The sequence below is a fragment of the Corticium candelabrum genome, chromosome 1 (genome assembly GCF_963422355.1).
Source record: "Corticium candelabrum chromosome 1, ooCorCand1.1, whole genome shotgun sequence".
NCBI lineage: Eukaryota > Metazoa > Porifera > Homoscleromorpha > Homosclerophorida > Plakinidae > Corticium > Corticium candelabrum.
In genome coordinates, this window is record NC_085085.1 from 6,750,875 (window position 1) to 6,772,772 (window position 21,898).

The 21,898-nt window shown below is 43.8% G+C and overlaps 4 protein-coding genes across 5 annotated transcripts; all 4 read right to left on the reverse strand.

Moving 5' to 3' along the window:
* Positions 1-877: 877 nt before the first annotated feature.
* Positions 878-6,912, reverse strand: LOC134184962 (uncharacterized). 2 transcript variants are annotated; one of them, XM_062652738.1, is made up of 5 exons: positions 6,813-6,912; positions 2,724-2,783; positions 2,560-2,657; positions 2,164-2,289; positions 878-2,088 (listed from the first exon to the last, which is right to left on the reverse strand). In XM_062652738.1, exons 1-5 carry the CDS (start codon positions 6,895-6,897, stop codon positions 1,234-1,236), a joined length of 1,224 nt encoding a protein of 407 aa, XP_062508722.1. In that variant the 5' UTR covers positions 6,898-6,912; the 3' UTR covers positions 878-1,233. The 2 variants fall into 2 exon arrangements, with proteins under 2 accessions (XP_062508722.1, XP_062508730.1); XM_062652746.1 differs by lacking the exon at positions 6,813-6,912 and adding an exon at positions 3,139-3,229.
* A 75-nt stretch (positions 6,913-6,987) lies between these two features.
* On the reverse strand, positions 6,988-16,329 carry LOC134183991 (uncharacterized). The gene is made up of 3 exons (XM_062651591.1): positions 16,200-16,329; positions 8,722-9,006; positions 6,988-8,010 (listed from the first exon to the last, which is right to left on the reverse strand). The coding sequence occupies exons 1-3, from the start codon at positions 16,230-16,232 to the stop codon at positions 7,198-7,200; spliced, it is 1,131 nt and encodes a 376-aa protein (XP_062507575.1). The 5' UTR covers positions 16,233-16,329; the 3' UTR covers positions 6,988-7,197.
* Positions 16,330-16,756: 427 nt separating this feature from the next.
* On the reverse strand, positions 16,757-17,509 carry LOC134193809 (uncharacterized). Its single transcript, XM_062662651.1, has one exon. It carries the CDS (start codon positions 17,471-17,473, stop codon positions 16,940-16,942), a length of 534 nt encoding a protein of 177 aa, XP_062518635.1. The 5' UTR covers positions 17,474-17,509; the 3' UTR covers positions 16,757-16,939.
* Positions 17,510-19,020: 1,511 nt separating this feature from the next.
* Positions 19,021-20,100, reverse strand: LOC134188500 (uncharacterized protein K02A2.6-like). Its single transcript, XM_062656697.1, has one exon. It carries the CDS (start codon positions 20,098-20,100, stop codon positions 19,021-19,023), a length of 1,080 nt encoding a protein of 359 aa, XP_062512681.1.
* Between the last annotated feature and the right edge of the window lie 1,798 nt (positions 20,101-21,898).

Genomic DNA, 21,898 nt, shown 5'->3' on the forward strand with positions numbered 1-21,898 from the left:
GACTTAGAGACACGAAGACGACTACAAGATGAAGCTGCCAGAAAAAGACAAGAAGAGCATAGTTCGCGAGGAATCAAAGATCCGGAGAGAGTGAAACGGCAGCAGGAAAAAGACAGAGTTGTGGCAGAAGCACCATCGAGGAAACGAGAAGATGGAGTAAAATGGCAAGTTGGGTAGCGATGGTTTATCTTGTCTGGCGTGACTATACCCTAGCGTATAACTTGAATACTCGATTACTCAATAGATTACAATTATAAATATCGATTATCGTGTATAGAAATTAACTTCTGACGGTGGTCTTTCATATTGAGTTTATGTTTACTTTACAACAGAATTTATTACAGTGGTTGAAGTAGAAATAGCTACTCGGTGCAATTTGTCAAATCAATATGCTGCTGTTAGTATGTGTCTTTGCATTGTATGCCTGCCTTTGGTAGAATTTTGTTTGTGGTATCAAGAATTGGTGATATTAATGGTTGTTTAATCAACATATTATTAAAAGTCAGTTCGTCATTTTTCTGTCTCTAGATACCTATAGCTCTAGTTTAATTAATTAAGAGTTCGTACATCTTATATCGTAAAACTCAAACTTTCCACAGCAGCACACTACTTGCATGACAAGCCTTGATTATTCTTGACAGTAAGTGTAATTCCTCATTGATATGTTGTATAGCAAGAGAAGAAAATAATTAATTAACACTCATTACAAAATTATCTTGTGATCTCAAATGCAGTATGTCCAACTCCAAATAAGTGATTGTTAATTCTGTATCCATGGAAGCCTTAGGCATAAGAAAGCAATTAAGGCACCAAATGTAGATAACGTCTGTGCTGTGACCATGTTCTTTGCTATATATAAGCCTTTGTTGGTGTTTGTTCAAACAGCTAGATTTTTGTTTTAGAACAAGCACAATTCTGTTGCAAATCATAGCACAACTTTATTGCAAATGGTGGCCAAATACACATGACATCTGATTATCAGCAGCTATATAGACAGTAAAACAATAGCAAAACTAAAATACCGCAGATAGCTATGCAAGCACACAGCCAATCACACTTAAAGGGCCCATAAGAACTAACAAAATAACCTACAATCACCCACAAGCTTTGATAGAACTAGCCCACTTCAATACCTAAGCATGCGCATACTCTATATAAAAGCAAATCAGCCGATACATCAAAGAATTGGCCACCACAACAGCAAATTAAGATAATAATAGAGTCCCAGTTTTTCTAGTTGTAATGGGACCAGTCGATGGTATAGATACTGATAGCAGCCATCTCATTTGGGTTGTGATCTTCAATGCCGAATAGTGCTGCCGAAACATCATCGATAAAACAGGCCTCTAAACATTGGAAATTGCTTGGCATGTTGACAAGAGGCATCCAGATTAACTGCTGCTTGTTAGAAGGCTGGTACAGAACATAGATGGAATTGCTGCCTTCTCCTAAAGCAAACAGCTGCCGATGGATTGAAAACACCTTATGAGGTGATCTAAATGGAAGTCGTGGTAAAGGCATTGGCTGTGAAACAACCCTTGGACTAGCAGATAAAGAGACTGCTTCCAAATTGCCATCTTCCTCCACGATATAAACAACCGATTGGCTTATTGCTGCCATGCAGCTGTGACGTCGCTTCGACATGGTGAGGGGCTTCATCCACATCTGTAAACGAAAGCTGTAATATTGAATACAATCGAGTGGCTTTGAGTGACCCTTTTGATCTGTGTAGATGCCACCAATGATACAAAGGTATTCTTCGTCAGCAACTAGAGTACCGTATTTTGCTGACTTTGGCAAATAGCTGATATGATGCCACGTATTGCTTTTAACTTCATATTCCTGTAGGCTCATTATCTCATTATAATCAAACATGCCAAAGCATCTCCCACAAGCTGCAGTCAGCTTGTGCAATTTGAATGGAGATGAAAGACACAGTAGACGTTGCTGCCCATCCTTACTGTTGTACATCAATATTGTGGATTTGCAGCCGATAAGAAACAGATGGCCACGAAGGCAAACAACTTGCTGATATAAATCGGATCCACTAGTTGGAATACGATACATAAGAGAAACCTTAAATATGGTCTAGAGAAACAAATAGAAAACAAACATCAGATTTAGCATACAAACGCTGTAACATTACTTAATCAACTTTCATACCGATTTACTACCATCAATGTTCAGTTTCAGTTGATGAGCAATAAACTCTAGAAACTCTTGAACTTCTTTCTCCTTCCCTTCTTCGTCTTTTATAGGATATGCACACTGCACTTCCGATTTAACAATCTGTGTAAAAGATATTGTATATAAAGTACATGCTAAACATGTGCATGCTGTGTATGACGTGTGTGAACATTTTATCTCAGTCAGGTGTGCACTGTACCGTGGGTATATGTTTCCATGTATATAATGGATTTAGCACGTCACATTATGCACATGTAAAACAAAAATTGAACCCCAGTAAAGTTCGTGGTACACAACACTACTTAATTAATTAAACTAATTCTAACAACATGCAGTCTAAATAAAAATAAATATGGTTGATCAGTTTCTAACCGATAGTGTAGATCCATCTCCATGTCTCGAGGGTGCAGTGGTACTAGCAAATTTCCGAACATTGTCATTATCATAAAGTAACAGTTTGGTAGACATACCTGAAGTAATATTCAACCCTTACAATAATTTATGTTGCAATGAAACACAAGCTATATGCAACTCACCAGCACTGATATATGAGGAAAGACACATCGAAATCAATAACCGTGTTCCGCAATGTCTCCCTAAATCAACATAAAGGTAACTCATGTAAATCTGTCTGCAATACTTAATTAATTAGTCTCGAGACGTCATACACCAGTTGTCTCTCCAGCTATACATATGCATGTTGCTCGTCCCCATTCTCACAGGAATCAAGGAGCATGCAGTAAGCAACTAGAGACAATTTAATTAATTAAACCGGTGTGTAAGGCTTAGATAGATCAGAAGCAATCGTAACGCATCTAGCTGTATCCTATCTAGCTGTATCCCATACACCATAATTTGTCAGATATATGTTTGCACTACGTCTTCTAATATGACTTGCAGTAATATACAAATGCTTAGCAGTCTCATAACATATAATATATACCGCTGTACCCTGCTCTTCTTCGTCTTTTATAGGATATGCGTACTGCATAAGGTCACCCCTGATTTTGCCAGAAAACGCTGTTTGAAGTAGTCTTCTTGGCCAGCTACACTCCAATTAATTAGAGCATATCACCAAACTGCCTACTGTAAGCAGAAATGTGATGTAACTTGCCTTGCAGAGAGAAATATGAAACTCATTGCATTGGCACCCTTTAGGGGTCCCTCATAGTGCCGCTAGCCATTATCACGTAGTACTAGAACGGTTTATATTAGAAGTCCAACTGATTGGCATAAAGTAATGTACTAAAAACCAAGCACTTTTTGACAAGTTGGACGCCATTACAATATCCGGGAACTCTTGCATCACGCTTTTTTTTGAACACGTGATTTCGTGAGCTGGGACTGCGCTCGACCGTAACTGCCAGTTTTGAATCGTTTTCGATGGCTGAATAGACGCAGATAGCTTTAGAGACTCGAATAAAAGTTGTAACTCTTCATGAGGCAGGTTTTTCACAACGCCAACTAGTAAAGGCATTGAGAGAACCAAATTTCTGTAGGCGGTGTCCAAACAATACTCCGGAGGTACAAGGAAACGGGATCTTTTCATGATTGCCGGATAGCTGGGAGGCCTTGAAAGACAACGTACAACGAAGAGGGATGACCGCAATTTGGTCATTCTTTCAATGAGAAACCGGCCAACGTTACGCGACCTAACCAGAGCCATTTTCGGTGAAGTCAACCCCTCGCTAGTGCGAAGTCGTTTGCTGAAATGGAGTCTTCGCGGTTGTGTAGCAAAGAGAAACCTCAAGCAAAAAGGATAGGAGGGAACGATTGAAGCACTCCAAATGGGGAAAAACAGAATGGGGTAGATTAGTGTAGAGTGATGAATCAATCAACTATTCGACTGATTATTTTCAACCAAGGAAAGGGTTTGGGTTAGACGTATACAGCTAGCGAACGTTACAAACAAGAATGCCTAGCTTCTACTCAGAAGCATGGAGGGGGAAATGCTACAGTATGGGGGTGTTTTTCAGCAATGGAAACTGGAGAGTAGAAGGAATGATGGTAGAGTCAAGTATTACTGTATGCAAAGGTTGTGACAGAGCACATGATACCCTCCGCTAGACGCCTTGAGTCTCTAAAGCTAGCTGTGTCTTTTTCGCCATCAAAAACGATTCAAAACAAGCGCTTTGACGGTTGTGCGCAAAGAGTACACAACGGGGCAATCCCAGCTGGACTATCTCAAGGCGGAAGACGCTGGAAAGTACCCGGATAAAATAATGGCTTTCTACCTTGCACAGAACGAACAGAAAGTGCTTTGCTTTTTGTACATTACTTTAGGCCAATCGGTTGGACTCCTACTATGAAGCATTCTACTTCTACGAGAAGATAGCTAGCGGCACTATGAGGGACCCGTAAAGGGTGCTATTGAAAAAAGTTTCATATTTCACACTACATGCAGTTTTAATGAGCTGGTCTTCTAGTAGCTCAATCTGAGCTGCAGACGTTGCTAATATAATATAATGCAAGAAAACTAAAAATTGATATAAACATGTGGCGCCGTAGTAGAATTGGCTTGCTAGTAACTAGACTTCGGACAGCCTAAAGCGCAGCACGGAGTCAACAGTAGCTAGATGTCTACACACGCAGTCTTCTTAGCTAAATAGTGATTGTCATTACATCAAAAACGGTTTCACACAGTATGCCCAGAAAACCGACCGACAGAAAAAGATCCCGGATGTTACGAAAACGCTACTACCTCCGGGCATGCAAGAGGGTCTGGGTACGAGGCCAGGCTATATTAATGCCATCTTTGGTACTAGATACTGTAAGTTACCGGTAGTGTAGAGTGCATACTGAGTAACTAGAGATCGAATACATAGCAGCCACGCACACCTACTCTAGACAACAGTGGCACAAAGTACGTACGTACAAGCATGACCTTGTTTGTTTGCCTAGTTAGAAATATTTTAGTACATCTGTGATACACGGGTAGAGCTATAGATACACAGATCAACTACAATCCTCTAGCGTAACTCCCCAGAATGTCGTACCAGTACAAAGTAAACAATCACGGATTGGGGTAATATCTAGAGAATCAATGCAGGATGTGAAATTATGTGACACAAGAGAAGAGAGGCGTCCGAGGCCATGCATTCAAAGGTGCGCGTTCAATGCCTCTAGTAGTTGTAACAGTGTGTATAACACTGAGTTTTCATGTGTACAGTCTAGAGACAGTTCAACTGCATGTGCATGTGCAAAAGTATTACTACAGAACGACAACTTTGAAACCACACAGACGGTGACAGTAGATAGCTAGCACACGACAAGTAGGCATGCAGGCCTAATACAGGCCTGTCATTGACCAACAAACTTACAGTAGCTCTGTCTCCTCGTGCGTGAAACAGACGAAGCGATAGCTAACGTTCAAAGTTTCGTCGTTTCTGGTCGCATTTTGGACCGGCGTCCGACCGTACGACTGTTTCTAACGATTCGTTTTCATCTTACTACTGCGTGAGCAATCGGATGCGAGATCGGTCTCATACAGCAAGTATATCTAGACACGGGCTAGGAAAGTCGGGCAGTTACACTTTGTATCTAGTTAGGTATCGTAGTCTACACCAGTGCGCTTCACGCGAGACCCCACACACCGTAGCAGAGTCTGAGACGCACGTGTTTACGAAACCTGCTGACCCCTGCATGGCAAACAACAACCGTAGCTAGGATTACGTATAGAATGTTGATCGTAAAGAACGCAAAGGGAAGAAACAAGGCTACAAGCAGCTGGACCACCTGACGGAACTCGAAGCGCAAAGTTGCACTTGATATACAAACTCTAGAAAGTCATGAGCAATTGATGCATTGCAAACTAGTGGTGAGCAATACTACATAGTACACTCTAGGGGCGCGTTCGAATACTAGTTCTAGAACTGGAATTGTAGGGGGGAGTAAGTTTTATAGCGTTCGATTGGTAGTTCTGACAGTTCTAGAACTGTTAGAACAGTTCTAACAGTTCTGCCTAGCGAGCTGGAATTGTTAGAACTGTCACGCCCTAAATGCAAAATTCCCGGAGGTTGACAAAGTGAAATGACGGGTACAGATGCCGAGGCCGTTGTGGACCTTCTTGTTGGTTTTAGTGAACACTTGTGGCGACCATCGGCTTGGCAAACACCAGAAGAAACGACATTTGGAACTGATTAAAGTAACCTTCTTGGCGCGAGCAGCTCCAAAAAACCGAAAGCGAAAGCACTGCTGATGTTCGAACAGACTACAACAAGTGGAGTAGAAACGTCATCCTACTTCGTATTGACGCTTAACGTAAGTATGAGCCTTTGCGCATGCTCAACTTGCTGACAATTCTAGGCGTTCGTTTGCTAGCAAGAGTTCCAACAGTTCTGACAGTTCTGGCAGTTCCAGTTCTAGAACTGGAACTAGTATTCGAACGCACCCCAAATTAACGTGAAAAACGCTAGTCTGCTTCAATGACGTCATTACTATTTCTGGACTTTTTTGGGAATGACGCAGTTGCGACGTTAAATCAATTATTAACACCTTCTCACCGAAAAATTGCTACGAAACACTCGCTAGAGCAATCTAAGTAGTTCGCTAAAACAACTGAAAGACTACAAATACTCTACACCGACGAGGCTCTGTGCAGACACACTACGACAGTGCTCGCTCACCTTCTACGCAAGTAGCAAGAGCTGCCGCACTGAAATCCTCCGGTGGTGGTTCGCCGACGCTGAGCAGAGAGCGAGAGTCGCCCATGATTAATTAAGTCAAGAGAGACCCGTATAACAAATGTCCCGGAAAACCAAATACTCTCGCAGCAAGTCAATAAGCGCCGATTCTAACGGTAATTACGCATGATTTTAAGGTTAATGTCATAGGTAGCAAAACCATGAACACTTACAAAGATGACGAGCTTCAAAGCGACATGGACTACAATTTGTAAACCACTAACTAAAACAACTAAAGCAGAGCGTCACTATCTTTAGTTTCGCAAATATACGAAAACGCCAACGCAGATGTACAAAAATGAGTACTAGCCGGCACAACGCTAAAGACTTAGACATGTAGAGTTTCTGCTGATGCGGTGATATCAACGTCCATGCCTCCCACAACAGCAATCGAGTAATCGTTTGTCCTACAAACTCCATGGCCGACGCGTCTGCATGTCATCGGCGGTAAAGCCAGCCACTTGTTCACTCGGGGATGAAATATTTCAACAGCAGCCGATGCAGCGCCATCGTTCGAATCGATTCCTCCCAATGCTACCAGCCTGCCTCCAAAATTGAGAATACTGCAGTTGCGATTGCTCATATTTGGTAGAGATTTCATAGAAAAATCAGCAAGACTCAACACTCTAACGCTACTCGACTTACCAGACATGTAGATGTTGTCTCCTATGGCAACGGCTGACACCACCAAAAACTCAATTTCTACTGATCCCAAATGGTGACATCCCCCTTCATTGATATCAACTTCATACACCTGTAATTCCCTGTTTAAAATTTCTTGCCTGTTTCCAATGAGGTATAAACTGCTCTCGTTTGCAACTAACTGCCATACACCCTCGAAAGTCATTGCTGCTGCTGTACGCCACGTGCTTGTTTTCACATCAAAGTTTGCTACTTTATTATCACTTGATCGTCGATCTCTCATAATAGAGAAACATTCGCCATCAAGTGCAGCAAGCCCTACTATTCGAAAATGACTGGTCACTGGCAACGTCTTCCATTCCTCAACTGAATTATTAGCCATGAACAACTCATCTCCACTATCACTGCAAGCTATAAGACCCGTGTTGACTGCTACTAATCGGTTTACATAAATGCCTCCTCCTGCAGCACACCTGACAGGTTTCCACTCTATTTGCACCTAAAAATTTAATCAGCACAATACATCAAGTTTCATATTACAAAAAGAAAGCAAACAGTAGTCTAGAAAACATCTGTCAACATGGTTCATTTAATAGACTACCTTCACTGTCACGAGTAATGACATGCACCTTTGATTTGACAATGGTATATGCATATAACAATGGAAATTATATACATACGGGTCATCCCTCTGTATTTGTCATTTTCAAATAATTGTAATTCTAATATGTAACAAACATGTTCATTGCAACTCAGAAATTAGACCAAAATCACAGTACAGTATACGCTATATCGATCTCTCTTGCATATCCACTCGTGTTGTGACTCTGTATTACGATGCCAAGGCTAGTATACATGCGGATGATGCCTAGTGTATACAAATAAAAAGTTGAATCTTAAATATTGAAAATATTTGACAAAGCAGATGAGGCCACGTTATTATCAAGCCAACAGAAAGCTCCATCATATATGGTACATGTAGCCAGTGGCCCACTATTGAATCACTTCTGCAAAGTTGCCACAAACATTACAGAGTTATACACTAAGAAGTGACAAAGTTCAAACTAAAAGTTAATAAACATAATGACTACAAATCATATCACACAGAGCACTACATGCTATTAAAGGTACAAAACTGTGTGTGTGTGTGTGTGTGTGTGTGTGGTGTGTGTGTGTGCAACAACATACAATAATTGACATTCAAGCTTACCTCGTCTAATTCATCTGTCGGGAACATTTGCATGTCAAGGGACAGACGAGACAGCCTTGCAGCATGAGCTAACAACAATTGATCATATTTCTTACAAGAGCTGTTGCCATATCTATCGCAGACTTCTTGCTCTCTGTGCTTTCTTAACCTCCTTTCACAAACAGATGACAACATAGATGTACAAGCACCCTTCCTTAAAAATGCATCAGACAAATCTGCAAATCCATTTCCAGCTGTTACATCCGATAAGAAGCAAGCAACGAAATGGCGTGTCCTACCCGGTACCTATAGGCAAGAGAGTCTATTTCAAGAATTTCTAGCAGAGCAGTTTATACACAAACAAACAAACAAACAACCGGACAAATCCGAGCTCAAACATAAATATGACAATCTCAAAATGCAAAGTTGTCAAAAACTAACTACATGCTAAACAGGTTTATATTAAATTTTGCTGATCACATAGCACCTACGTATGCCCTTGCATCATCCTTGCTGACAGTCTACAGTATACCCTCCTCCAGACTCCCTTCCTCAGCAACTCTTGGCCAAAGAGTTTAGGAGTGTTACATATATTTCATAAATATAAAACAATAATACTGATTGTTCGGGTAAGTAAACAATACCCCAGGACCCCAGAGGTGCCACCCCAGCCCGACCTGAGTAATTTCATTATTCTACTCTACAGTAGATAAACAAAAATTCACTGGGACCACCATAACTTGAGTGACTCTAGTCGTCAAGATGGCAACCTCGCTGGCTAATTGGTCGTCACATGAAGTCAGTTAGTCGTTAAACAGCAACTTGACGACCGCTTTTCGAACACTGCCTCATAGGAACCAAAGTAAGAGCCATCAAAGTACACAACTATCACACACCGCATTAGAAACTATTACGTGTATTACAAACTATTACGCGTGTACAGGCTAATTAACACGAGTGTGAGAAGAGGCTGGACACATTGACTGGTATGTGGGATTGCTGACATCTGACACGCTACTTACCACCAGTGATAAATATGAGCACATGCCCACGAAACCGTCTACAGTGGTACATTACTGTAACCCTAGCACATGCGTACTCACCTTAACAACACAGTAATACAGCAATAGCCTTAGACAGGCCGGCGGAACAGGTGGAGGGGGAACAGTGGCTGTTATCCCTCCAATATCAGGATTGGGGGCATCGCCCCTCCAATACTGGATGCTATGTAATGCCATTATGGGACTTCGTTTCAGCAAAGAATGATCAAAGAAACTACTTTGGAAGTTTGCCGCTTGCAAGTAGAAATAATATTGGATGGTGTTGCAGTTGACTCGCTTGATTCACATTGTCGTGACCATTTGTGTGCATGCTGCTCTAGCTACTTCTATCACAGATTAATCAATAACAAACCAACAATAGTCAACTAAAATCAAAATGGCGACAGTGTTACAAACCCCCCCCCAATCCAGAGAAGATTCCGCTGCCCCTGGTCTACTGTCTTTTAACAAGTCATCACACATGTCTTAACTGACGTGCAACAGTAACATACTAAATAACCTGTCACAATATACGAGAATGAGAGCATTTGCTACGTGGTCCACTTCCGGTCTAGTCCCTGTTTACATAGGCCACGTTTATACACAAGCTAACAGCAGCAAGCAAGTAGTTTGTAAAAGTCAGAATAAGTAGTATCCTGATGCCCCAGTCACATCATAGAATGCATGCCACTATAGTAGACTGAGTCAGTCTCTCCCCGCCTTCGTCATTCCCTGAGCCTACCACTATAGTATTACCGTATTGTACATGTACAGTATACCTATGTCAGTCCCATTACAACGACATTGATACTATATAGTTAAAATGGAAAGCATTGTTGGAGCAAGCCTCAGTGAGAACAAACATAAAACACAATGAATCGACAACAACTTGCACATCTAGGTATAGCGCTAACATAAATTTCTTTGTAAAAAAGCAACAAGTTCTCACATTTAGTTGCATTTTAGCCCCTGCGGTCACGCCACCAGGAGTTCCAGCCTATTTCCGCATTCTTCTATTAGTCCCTTGGGAATGGCGGGAAGCAATGTGAAGATGTCAATAATTAACATCTTCAGCCCAGTTCACAGTACGAATCTGGCACGAGCGTCGTGCGAGCGTCCTGAACGCTGACGATGAGCGAGCGTCAGCGTCACACTGTGAACATGTCAGCGTCCGCAATGCTTGCACAATGCTCGCACAATGCTAGGCGAGCATCGACAATGCTGGAATAGAGAAAAGCTCTAATCGAGCATCGTAGCCGGAAGTGACCCAGCGTCCAATGACATCATGTGCTCCGTTTCAACCAATCAAAAGTCAGTCACTGGACGTATCCGGGATATTCTATTCGTACACATGGCATCGATCATTGATTCGTCGATGGAAGTTCTCATCGAGTGTGTGCGTGGTTTTCCCTGCGTTTGGCAAGTTCAGTCAAAGAACTACAAGGACCTAGGAATGAAAGAAAACGCTTGATCGAGAATACGGTGGCAGCAGCGCAACAAAAGCAAAACGTCGTCTTCCATGTCTGTCGCGAGTACATTGTACACACATGGTTACTTTGCAGAGCCAGACCACTGTCGCAGTGTGTTCTTTGTGTGATGGACGCTCGTCAGACGCAATACTGTGAATGGTCCAGCGCCAGCGTCTTCGCTGACGCTCATGTGAGCGTCCTTGTCAGCGTCCAGGTCTCTCACAGGACGCTGTGCCAGCGTCGTACTGTGAACCGGGCTTTCCTCTCATGATGTGTCACGCAGCTAAAAACAATGTATGTAGAAATTTGAATTAGACACAAATTAGTTGCATTTTTGGCTGCAGTCGTCAAGCCACCTAGGAGCTCGAGCCTGTTTGCACATTCTCTTATTACATTGCAGTCCCTTGGAAATGGCGTGCAGCAACCTGGACAGCTATTACACTTAATCCACATGTCTGTGACTCAAAATCAACGTCATTTCCGGCGGTCACACGTTGTACAAACACTCATCTCAACGCACTGTACACTACACAAAGAAAGGGTCTCCAAGGCATGCCCCAATTAGTTAAATTGGTTGTGCAATAAACGTCGCAGCTCAGAGTACAAATTTAAACGCTGCATTTCCGCTATTGCTCGTATTTTGAAGAAAAAATCGTACTACTTCTTCAGAAGCAAACGTGAGGCAAACGTTTCTCTAGATACTGCCACCACATGACGTCTCAAATACGTAGGGTAAGGGCGCCTAATTGGGAACGCCAACACATACTTCTGCCTGTGTCTCGAGTTCTTTACTGAAAAACGAATCTCACTGCACCTAACAAACCATAGCATTGAAGCTTGATCTTCACTCTACATACTCTAAGCAGTCGGCATGCTAGCGATCTACTGTGTTGACGCAAGAGCTGCTAACGAGTGGGAGGTTCACATTACTGATATCTACGAGGCGTGTCTTAATTGGGAACAGTTCATTTCTCGTTGACTAAGCTTTCCAAGAGAATTATAAGACTGTGATCCAGTAGTCTAATATCTTCTGTGTCATCAAAATTTTTCCCGGCATTGGAAACTTTTGGTCTCCTCTACTACGATCTTGTCTAGCGCGTGCATAGAGTAGGTCTGCTGTGTAAAAGGAAGAGACATGACTGTCACCAATTGGGCTTGACGTGAAAGGGTCGCAGGAAAGGGTCTTACTTTACATAATTGTGGCAAATCAATTGCAATTTCTTACAGAAACGGCATATCCATGTGAGCGAATGTAGTCAGCTCCGTCCTAGAATGGCATCATCTTGTGTAAATGATTGTCTGACGTGTAGTCCAGCTTTGCAAACGTCCATACATACAATAATTTATGACTATAGCTCATGCAGTAACGTAACTTGTCTATTAGTTGCACTTCCTACCAATAGATCTATACTCCAAGCGCATAGGACCCTAGACGGTCTAAGGCAAGTGTGCAAGAGGTCTTTCATCTTGTTTTGAAGTAGCGGCAAGCGTTCCTCTACATTGAGTAGCCAAATCTCGCAACCTGCAAACCTATGTACTAGAGTTCCCACAAGGACAGCGAGAGCACGCCCTGTAGGTGGAGCTCGCTATACATTGGCTAGTCATTAGCAGTTCAAATGGCTGGAGAGCGCAATTCTGTTAGAGCATATGCGTCAGACACGATAAAGCAAGCAATAGAGTATGTAGAAGTGCAGGGATTGTCATACCGACAAGCATCAGCAAGAGCTGGTTGTGCCGCCACCACCCTATTCAAACACAAACATGAGAGAGTCGAGTACACCAGCGTTGGATGTCCTACTGCCCTCACTCCTCTAGAAGAAAAGGTGATAGCTTGATGCATTACAAGCCTTGGAAGTTTTGGCCATCCACCAACTCGTGACATGGTTGGCAGTGTCATCAAAAATACTTCGATGACTCTGGCATGCAAAATCCATTTCCTACTGCCTTCTCAGGCAAGAAATGGTGGAAGAAATTTTTCACAACATGGCCAAGTTTGAGTGAGCGAAAACCAGAGCACTTGACCATCAAGCGTGCAAAAGCAGGATCGACTGAAGTAGTGGATAAATTCTTTTCCAATCTAGAAAGATCTTGCAAGAGGAGGGTCTCCTGACTCTACCATACAGTGAATTGGGGAGACGTCTCTGGAACTGTGATGAGACTAGACTATGTACATCTGTTACATCAAAAAAAGTAATAGTACGAAAAGGCCAAAAAGATGTCTATGAGATTGGCACGGGTTCTGGCCGTGATAACATCACAGTTCTTGCTTGTGGATCTGCGATAGGAGAACGCGTCTTGCCATATGTTGTCTATAAGGCCAAGACTACAAATCCTAGCTGGATGGAAGGTGGTCCCCACGGTTGCATGTTCAGTGTCAGCAACTCAGAATGGATGGAAAGCGCTCAGTTCTCTGAATGGTTCATTCAGATGTCTTTACCAGCAACAAAGCTTCTTCGACTGACAGCTCCTGTTGTTTTGCTTCATGATGGCCATGGCTCTCATGTCACGTTAGATCTAGTAACGGAAGCTGTAAAACAAAATACTATCATCATTTGTCTACCACCCCATACAACACACATCCTTCAACCACTAGATGTCTCTGTTTTCAAATCTGTAAAGCATGTGTGGGCACGACTTTGAAAGAATTCAAAAGTGAAAAGTTTGAGGCTGTGGTTTCTAAACTTACTTTTCCATCCGTGTTGAGTCAGCTGTGGAAAGAGAGCTTTTTCCTGAGCACTTAGTAAGTGGATTTCGTGCCACTGGCATCCACCCCCTTAACAGAAGCATAATTAGAGAAGATAAGCTAAAGCCATCTAAAGCCTATTCAAGTACATCTATAGAACAACCCTTGTCAGCTACTCCTGTAACAGAATGCGTCACAAGAATTTTAGGAAACACTTCCAAACAATTCAAGAGACAAAAGCTAATGTGAAAGGAAGTAGATTACAACCAGGCTACTACGGTGAAGTGCCAACACGTGAAGCAGCTATTGAAAGACTAAAGCAGCGAGAAATGCAAAAGTCAAAGCCTAAGTCTAAGTCTAAACAGAAAGTAAAGAAAACAGTAGCAAAAAGTCCTCACATTGATCAGTCTAAGAGCACATGTCAAGGCTGTGGTGCACACTACGACAAGGACACCAAAGAGGAGCAGAAAAAATTGGATTGGCTGCGACAAGTGCTGGCGGTGGTACCATTACCATTGTGCAAACTTGTCAACATACCCAGACCTTGAACAGTTATGGATGTGTCCAGAATGTAGTCATTGAAGTTAACAAGTAGATTACAAGACAGCACGTTGTAGCAGCGGTTCCACATGATAATAGTACTGTAGCGAGTTTTGTTACTGCAATGTTGGATGATAGTAAAGCTGTTAGTTTTTGTTCACATCAGTGTATATGTGAAATCCAGGAGCATGTGGGAATACCTTCAACAATTCATAGCCACAGTTCCTTCCAACTAGTCCGTTTGCGACGTTTCGCAACTTGTACTTGAATATCAATGCAAATACCATCATGTTAGGCCCTTCAGAGTCTTGACTCTCCCTTTCTCTCTCTCTATCACATGCCAATCCAGCCCCTAGAGGAAATTGGAGCCTACGCACACAGTACAAAGACAAAGAGAGCTAACGACCAATCAGCATAATACAGAATTGATGCCCTGCAATGTTGTAGCGCTGGCTTACTCCGCCGCTGCACGATCGTCAACAACTTTGCCGTTCCCAATTAGGGCACTTTGCGCAGATATCAATATCTCAACGCGCGTCCTTCTAGAAGCTCTACCTAGACAATGAAAATTTTCTAGTCTGCAGTTTTCAGTTCTTGTTTAGCCTAAAAACTAAGCTTCAAGTCCATGCGCTACTCAGTGCACAGCTGCACGGCTTTCAAGTGAAACCTGCTGGAGAAGGCAGAAATGAAAGTAGGCGTTCCCAATTAGGCTCCCCTACCTTACTGTAGCCAGTATTGTAAGTGTTGTTCTCTTGAAAAGTGTCAAACCTACAGCGTGACACTCGTAAAGCACAAACAGAGCCCTAACAAATAACACACTGCCCTTGAATAAACACCGCCCAACGCTGCAGATGGAGCGCTAGAAGCCGTGGTGTCTACAGACCTGCCAACCTAGCAGTGTCAAAATGCGTGAGTTTGCAGGAAAAAATGTGGGAGAATGCTGGAGTCTTCAAAATTTTTGGACACGCCTACAATAGCATTAATATCAGTAAATTTATATCGTAATAAGTGTTAAATAATATATATATATAATATCTAACCATCAAAATTTAAGTATTTGCATGCCTGGTTGGAGTAGAAGCCATTAATTAATATAATTATAGCGCAACAAATGTTTAACCGATTGATTAATGTGCCTAATTAGCGACACACAGCATTAACATCAATTACTATACATAATAGTTAATTAATTAAACACAGAACTTGTACTGTACGTACTACTGGCTGTTATAAAAATCTAAGGAAAAAGTACATGCACATTCTTGTGGCTAGTTGGAATGTTCTGGATTCTATTTTCTTCTAGCCTTCTTCGATCGCTTTTCCAGCAATACATATGGTAATCAGGTAGCCAGCCTCTCCCTCTTTTTCACCTCCGACTCCTCATTCTATGTCGGTACAGTATTTTGAGCAAGTATGCTAGGAAAGAGCCGGATGAAGAGAGGGGCTGACAAATGGAAATTGATATTGAAATATCAAGTATGTGCGTACACATGAATGTACTAAAACGGTAGGGTCACAGTTACACAGAACAGGCACGTCTATCATTTTGTTCACACCCACCAATGGTCAGAATGCGGGAGTCTCCCGCTCAATGCGGGAGAGTTGGCAGCTCTGTGTCTAGTCGAAGAAATAAGGAACCCTTTCGACAAAAAAGTTATGCTTTCGCCCTAAGCTAAACTTCACGCCAAAAGCGCGGCTTTATCTACCAATCTACCACAATTAGCATGCACATGAAACGCAAAGAAATTAGCCACTACAACCGTCTACCTCGTCATGGCTTGCAGCGTCAACCTCCACCATGTTTGCTGTGTACAAGTGACACGTAGAAAGTTTCGCCTCTTCTCAGGGCGTCGACCGACGTCGAGGTAGGAGGACACCTTAAAGGTCACCAACTGGGAAATTCGGGAACGCAGAAGGCTTAGTAATCAGTCACGTGGGCAATCACGTGGGCAATCAACTGTGCTTGTCAGAGCCGTATACTTGTTTACAAGACTCTAATATTTGCTCACCACACCAAAAACAACAGTAAAAGAGTAATGCAGCCTATGCGTGTACTGTTGCCTAATCCATTTCAATTTTGTCAATTAGTCAGAGGGATGGATTGCCCAGCTCACCATGCAGACAGCACCAGCTCCACTGTGATTGTCGATGCCAGCAATTGCGAGTGTAGAATCGTTGATGATGCACGCCTCCAGCCCTTGTAACTCAACTGGTAAGTCTAGTGGCATCCATTTTGCCTCTGACTGATTTAGTGCCTCATAGAAAACATAGATGGTACGACTGCTTTCGCCAATGGCAAAAAGGTGATGATGAATTGTGTAACATCCGTTCCAAGCTACGGGTTGTATTGTAAAGTAAATCACTACAGACTAGGTACAGACCGAGAAAACACGAGGTAATTACTTGACACCCTTTTTCTAACGTACGCTACCCATTCCCAAGCGTACTGTTCATTACATTTCCCTTTTTCTCAAAGCGCCAACACAACACAACAGTTCAAAACGCCGTCACGAAACATAGTCTTTTCGCCAGGCCGGAGGGCGTACTTCTCGTCCACATCTCGTAGTCGTCGGGGGCACTTGAACCTGGGGTTGTCTCGCTTGAACACGGGGGTTGTCGACATCTTCACCTCCGGCAACGGCATTTTCTGGCAATCTTTCTTCATCTTGAAACGTGGTATCGACATCCGCTGGCCAACTATCCCATTGACGTTTAAGAGTAGAATGACGACGGAATTTCAACTGATGACGATTCCTTCTGATTACCGATCCTCCTGGTAGGACCACCTGGTATGACCTTCCATTCATTTGCCTCTTGACTTGTCCTGGAGTTCGCCATTGTTTCTGGTCTGCATTCCATACAAGAACATAATCTCCTGGAAGTAGCTGTGGGAGTGTACGAACGCCTCGATGTCGGTTGTAAGTTGATGCTTGATCTGTTTTGTTTTGAATGTCTCGAGACACGACAGCATCTCTGAATATAGTCTCAGGCTGGAGATGGCCTGGAGCAGACGGTAGCGTGTAGCGCAATCGGCGTCCCATCAGCAATTGAGCTGGCGAGATCCCCGTGCTGCTATGAGGTGTCGTTCGATACGCCAGTAAGGCCAGGTGTGGATCTTCCCGAGTTACCGCAGTTTTCTTCAGAATATCTTTAACCGTTTGTACCGTGCGTTCCGCTAGCCCATTCCCTTGGGGGTACCGTGGAGGCGATGTAGTGTGCTTAAATCCGTAACGACGAGAGAACTGGCGGAATTGTTTATTGGCAAACTGCGGTCCGTTATCGCTGACAACCTCCTGCGATATTCCATTTCTGGAGAATATCCCTTTTAGACTTTCAATAACGGTTGCAGCTTTTAAACCGGATAGACGTTGCAGTTCCGGAAATTGCGAGTAGTAGTCGACCACGACTAAGTAATTGCAATTCTCAATTGAAAACAAGTCCATTGCGATTCGCTCCCATGGACGACCGGGCAATGTTGACGATTGGAGAGGTTCCTTGCGCTGCTGGTTTTGGTACTGGGCGCATGTTTCACATTTTGAAACTGCTTGTTCTAGTTGATCGTTCATACCCGGCCACCAGACAACTTCACGAGCTCGTGTTTTGGTTTTGACGATGCCCAAGTGACCTTCATGCGCGAGGTTGATAACGTGGCTGCGCAAGGATTTTGGAATCACTATTTGAGAACCTCGTAAGATTACTTCATCTACTTGAGATAGGAGGTGTCGACTGTCCCAAAATGGTGTTATGAGCTCTGGTAGCTGTCCCTTGTACGAAGGCCATTCTGATTGCACCATGAGCAAAAGAGCTGAGAGCTGAGGATCGTGCCTTGTCTCCTCCTTAATACGCTGCAGCATTTCGTCTGAAACAGGCCATGATATTTTGACTCCAAACACGTACTCCTCAACAGTATCGTCCGGAACCCCGACTTCCACTGGGCTACGGGACAAGGCATCTGCGACCACACGTTGTTTCCCCGGCACATACACTACATTGTAGTAATACTGCATCATTCGGAGGCGCAGACGTTGCAAACGGGGCGGGCGCTGGTCCAAGCTCTGACTATTCATAATTGACCACAAAGGCTTATGATCAGTGTCGACCTGAAAAGGCGTGTCACGACCAAAGAGGTAACATCGAAATCTCTCACAAGACCATGCCATAGCCAGCGCCTCCTTCTCAATTTGTGAGTACCGTTGTTCGGTGGTGGTTAGCAATCGAGAAACGTAGTAAATGGGCGCTCTACGGCCATCTTCCTGAACCTGGAGAAGTACCCCTCCAATACCCATCGACGATGCGTCTGCTGATACGATTGTAGGAGCGTCTTGGGAATAGAACGATAAGACTGGAGTATCTGTGGCCATCTTCTGAAGTCGCTGGAAAGACTCCTCTTGGACAGATGTCCAACACCAAGCGACGTCCTCTTTCAGTAGGTCCCTCAAAGGACCAGCTACCTGTGAGTACCCCGGTAAAAACTTGGTCAAGTACGTCACCATCCCCAGGAATCTACGGAGGTCTTCCTTGTCGCAAGGAGGCGTCATGTCTGTGATGGCACGAACTTTATTGTCATCTGCCTTAACCCCGTCCGCTGTCAGCACATGACCAAGAACTTGACTTGCTGTTTGAGAAAAACGCATTTCGAGAGATTAAACTTGACTCCTTCATCTCTACATCGATTCAATACGTCCCTCAGTCGAGTATCGTGTTCTTCTTTCGTTGAACCCCAGACGAGGATGCCATCCATATAACACTCTGCACCCGCTTGTCCAGCCAAAATGTGCTGCATTGCACGGTGGAATACCTCGGGGCCTGACGTGATGCCGAATGGCAAGCGTTTAAAGCGGTAACGACCGAAGGGAGAAATAAAGGTGGTCAATGACGAGCAGTCCTCGGACAAGGGGATTTGGTAAAATCCGGATGCCGCATCTAATGTAGAGAAATACTTAGCGCCGTGAAGAGACGCAAACAGCTGGTCTGCTGTAGGCAGCTGAAATTGCTCTCTTTGAACTGAATGATTCAGTCGTGTCAAGTCCACACAGATTCTGACGCTGCCATTCTTCTTGGGCACAGGGACCATGGGACTCACCCATGCTGTGGGTTCTGTGACTTCTTCAATAACTCCAGACTCGACCATCCGCTGCAGCTCTGCTTTAACTTTGTCAAGAAGAGGATACGGTACCCTACGCGGGGCAGTCGCTGCATATGTTGTAGAGTCTTTCTTCACCTGAATGGTGTAAGAATAGCGCTTCACATGACCAATGCCTGTAAAGATATCAATGTAATCTCGTGCCACTGAGTTTTCGGCTGCTTTGAAAACATCAGAATTTTCAGGCGCTTCGGTTGTGCACAGGCGCTTAATCAGACCTAAATCCTGACACGATTTCAATCCCAGTAGTGGCTCGGCCGCCAACGGTACTACAAAAAATCGAAGGTACCTGGCACCACCTTTCTCAGGAGCAACCTGACAAATGCATTGTCCATCAACTGGTAGGGTGCTTGACGATCCGTAAGTTAACAATTTAGTCTGTGTCTTCTTCAGTGCTGGCCGTTGACTGAGTCTTCCGTATGTCTCTCTAGGTAAGATGTTTGCCTGTGCTCCAGTATCTAGTTTATACTGAACTGATGTTCCACATGTCATGAGAGACGCCGTCCAACCCGCATCATTGTCCATAGCACACAGAAAGAAAGTGGAAGATTTTACGGAATCGTGGCTGCTAGTGACACTCTTGATTTCTGAATTTGTTTGTTGTAACATCTCAGTTGGAGTACTTGCGAAGGTGTCTACTGTATGAATTTTTCGGGGATTATTGCGACACACGGTAGCGAAATGGCCCCGCCCTTTACAATTGTGGCATACCTTCCCTGTTGCTGGGCAATGTTCTTGACTGTGAAAACGGCCACAACGAGAGCACGCGTACGGGTCTCCATGATTTCCGGAAGGTGGCTGACGTGCAGACTGCTGAGCTCGCTTGGGACGAGCCGCGACGGCCTCGACGCCACGATCGTTGTCTCCTTCTATGACTCTAAGCTGCTCTTGCGACGACTCTGCGGCGCGGCAGATGCTAATGCCTTTTCTAAGTCCAGGTCAGTAGTTCTTAGAAGTCTCTCCGTAAGACGAGTGTCCGCCACTCCGCATACCATACGGTCTCTGATGAGAGAGTCCTTCAATGTCGCGAATTCGCACGTACGTGCGAGAATGCGGAGGTCTGTAACATACTGATCGACTGTCTCGTCTGGTTTCTGATTCCGGGTGAAGAATCGGTGACGTTCGTATGTGATATTCAGTTTTGGTACGAAATGATTGTGAAACTTTTGTAGTACCGCTGGGAAACTCGTCTGCTCCTCCTCCATCAGAGTGAATGTATTGTAGATCTCGATGCCTTCGGATCCAAGCGCATGAAGAAGGAGAGAGACTTTTACCTTGTCAGTAGATTCCTGTCGACCGGATGCTGTTAGGTAGATTTCAAAGCGTTGGCGCCATCTTTTCGAATCAATGGCTAGGTTGCCGCTAAAATCCATCGGGGCTGGCAATGGTAACTGCTGAGAAGCCATCTCCTGTCACCATGTAACATCCGTTCCAAGCTACGGGTTGTATTGTAAAGTAAATCACTACAGACTAGGTACAGACCGAGAAAACACGAGGTAATTGCTTGACACCCTTTTTCTAACGTACGCTACCCATTCCCAAGCGTACTGTACATTACAAATTGTGAATGGCTTACAAGGTAATTTGCCAGGCAAAGATGGTAGTAGCTTTGATGGCTTGCCTGACTCCGACAGCGAAATAGCTTCGATCCTGCCATCCTCGTATGCAACATACGCAACTGACTCAATTACAGTAAAGTCACAATGCCCGTTCTCCACTGGAATGGATGGCGTCCAAGTTCCAGAGGAGAGACTATAACATGAGATGCAGTTAGTTGTATTTTCATCAGTAGCAGACACAGGAGACCCTCTCTGAACTCCTGCTGTCTGTGTGACCCTGTCTACAACTCTCTGGCAATTTTGATTCCATACGTGATCATACCATAAATAGACAGCTGCAGATAGACAGACAGTCTGCTCAACATGTACGTCTAGTTATGACAGGCATATACAACATACACTTAGGCATAACGAAATAACCTAGAAGATGAAAACAAATGTTCGCCCTCTCTTCTGTTGCAACCTTGCCACTTTGACTTCTAGCCAATAATGCAACTTCATACTGAACAGCTGTAGATTGAAGAACCAACGGTGACGTGCATCAAGTAAGCTCTCGTCTATCTTACCAAGAGAACGTCCAAACGATTGCTTCCCTTTCGTTGCCATAATGAGCGACTCGCCAAGCGCGCTCCGTCAGTGTATAGACTGTTGCATCGCGACCTGAGAGCTTAGCGTACGCTAGGTTCGACAGCTGGTTTTGCGTACTATGTATTGGTGGTATATGATACGCCTCGACTAATCAGGGGCGTAGGAAGTAAATGAAA

Coding starts and splice junctions, on each gene's coding strand:
- LOC134184962 (XM_062652738.1), bottom strand. CDS start 6,897: ATGGGCGACTCTCGCTCTCTGCTCAGCGTCGGCGAACCACCACCGGAG. Junction 2,290..2,559: donor GAGATGGATCTACACTATCG/GTTAGAAACTGA, acceptor TCTTTTACACAG/ATTGTTAAATCGGAAGTGCA. Junction 2,089..2,163: donor ACATTGATGGTAGTAAATCG/GTATGAAAGTTG, acceptor TTGTTTCTCTAG/ACCATATTTAAGGTTTCTCT.
- LOC134183991 (XM_062651591.1), bottom strand. CDS start 16,232: ATGGTGGAGGTTGACGCTGCAAGCCATGACGAG. Junction 9,007..16,199: donor ACGCTGCAAGCCATGACGAG/GTAGACGGTTGT, acceptor TCTTGCCTATAG/GTACCGGGTAGGACACGCCA. Junction 8,011..8,721: donor CGACAGATGAATTAGACGAG/GTAAGCTTGAAT, acceptor TTAAATTTTTAG/GTGCAAATAGAGTGGAAACC.
- LOC134193809 (XM_062662651.1), bottom strand. CDS start 17,473: ATGGGACGCCGATTGCGCTACACGCTACCGTCTGCTCCAGGCCATCTC.
- LOC134188500 (XM_062656697.1), bottom strand. CDS start 20,100: ATGGACAATGATGCGGGTTGGACGGCGTCTCTCATGACATGTGGAACA.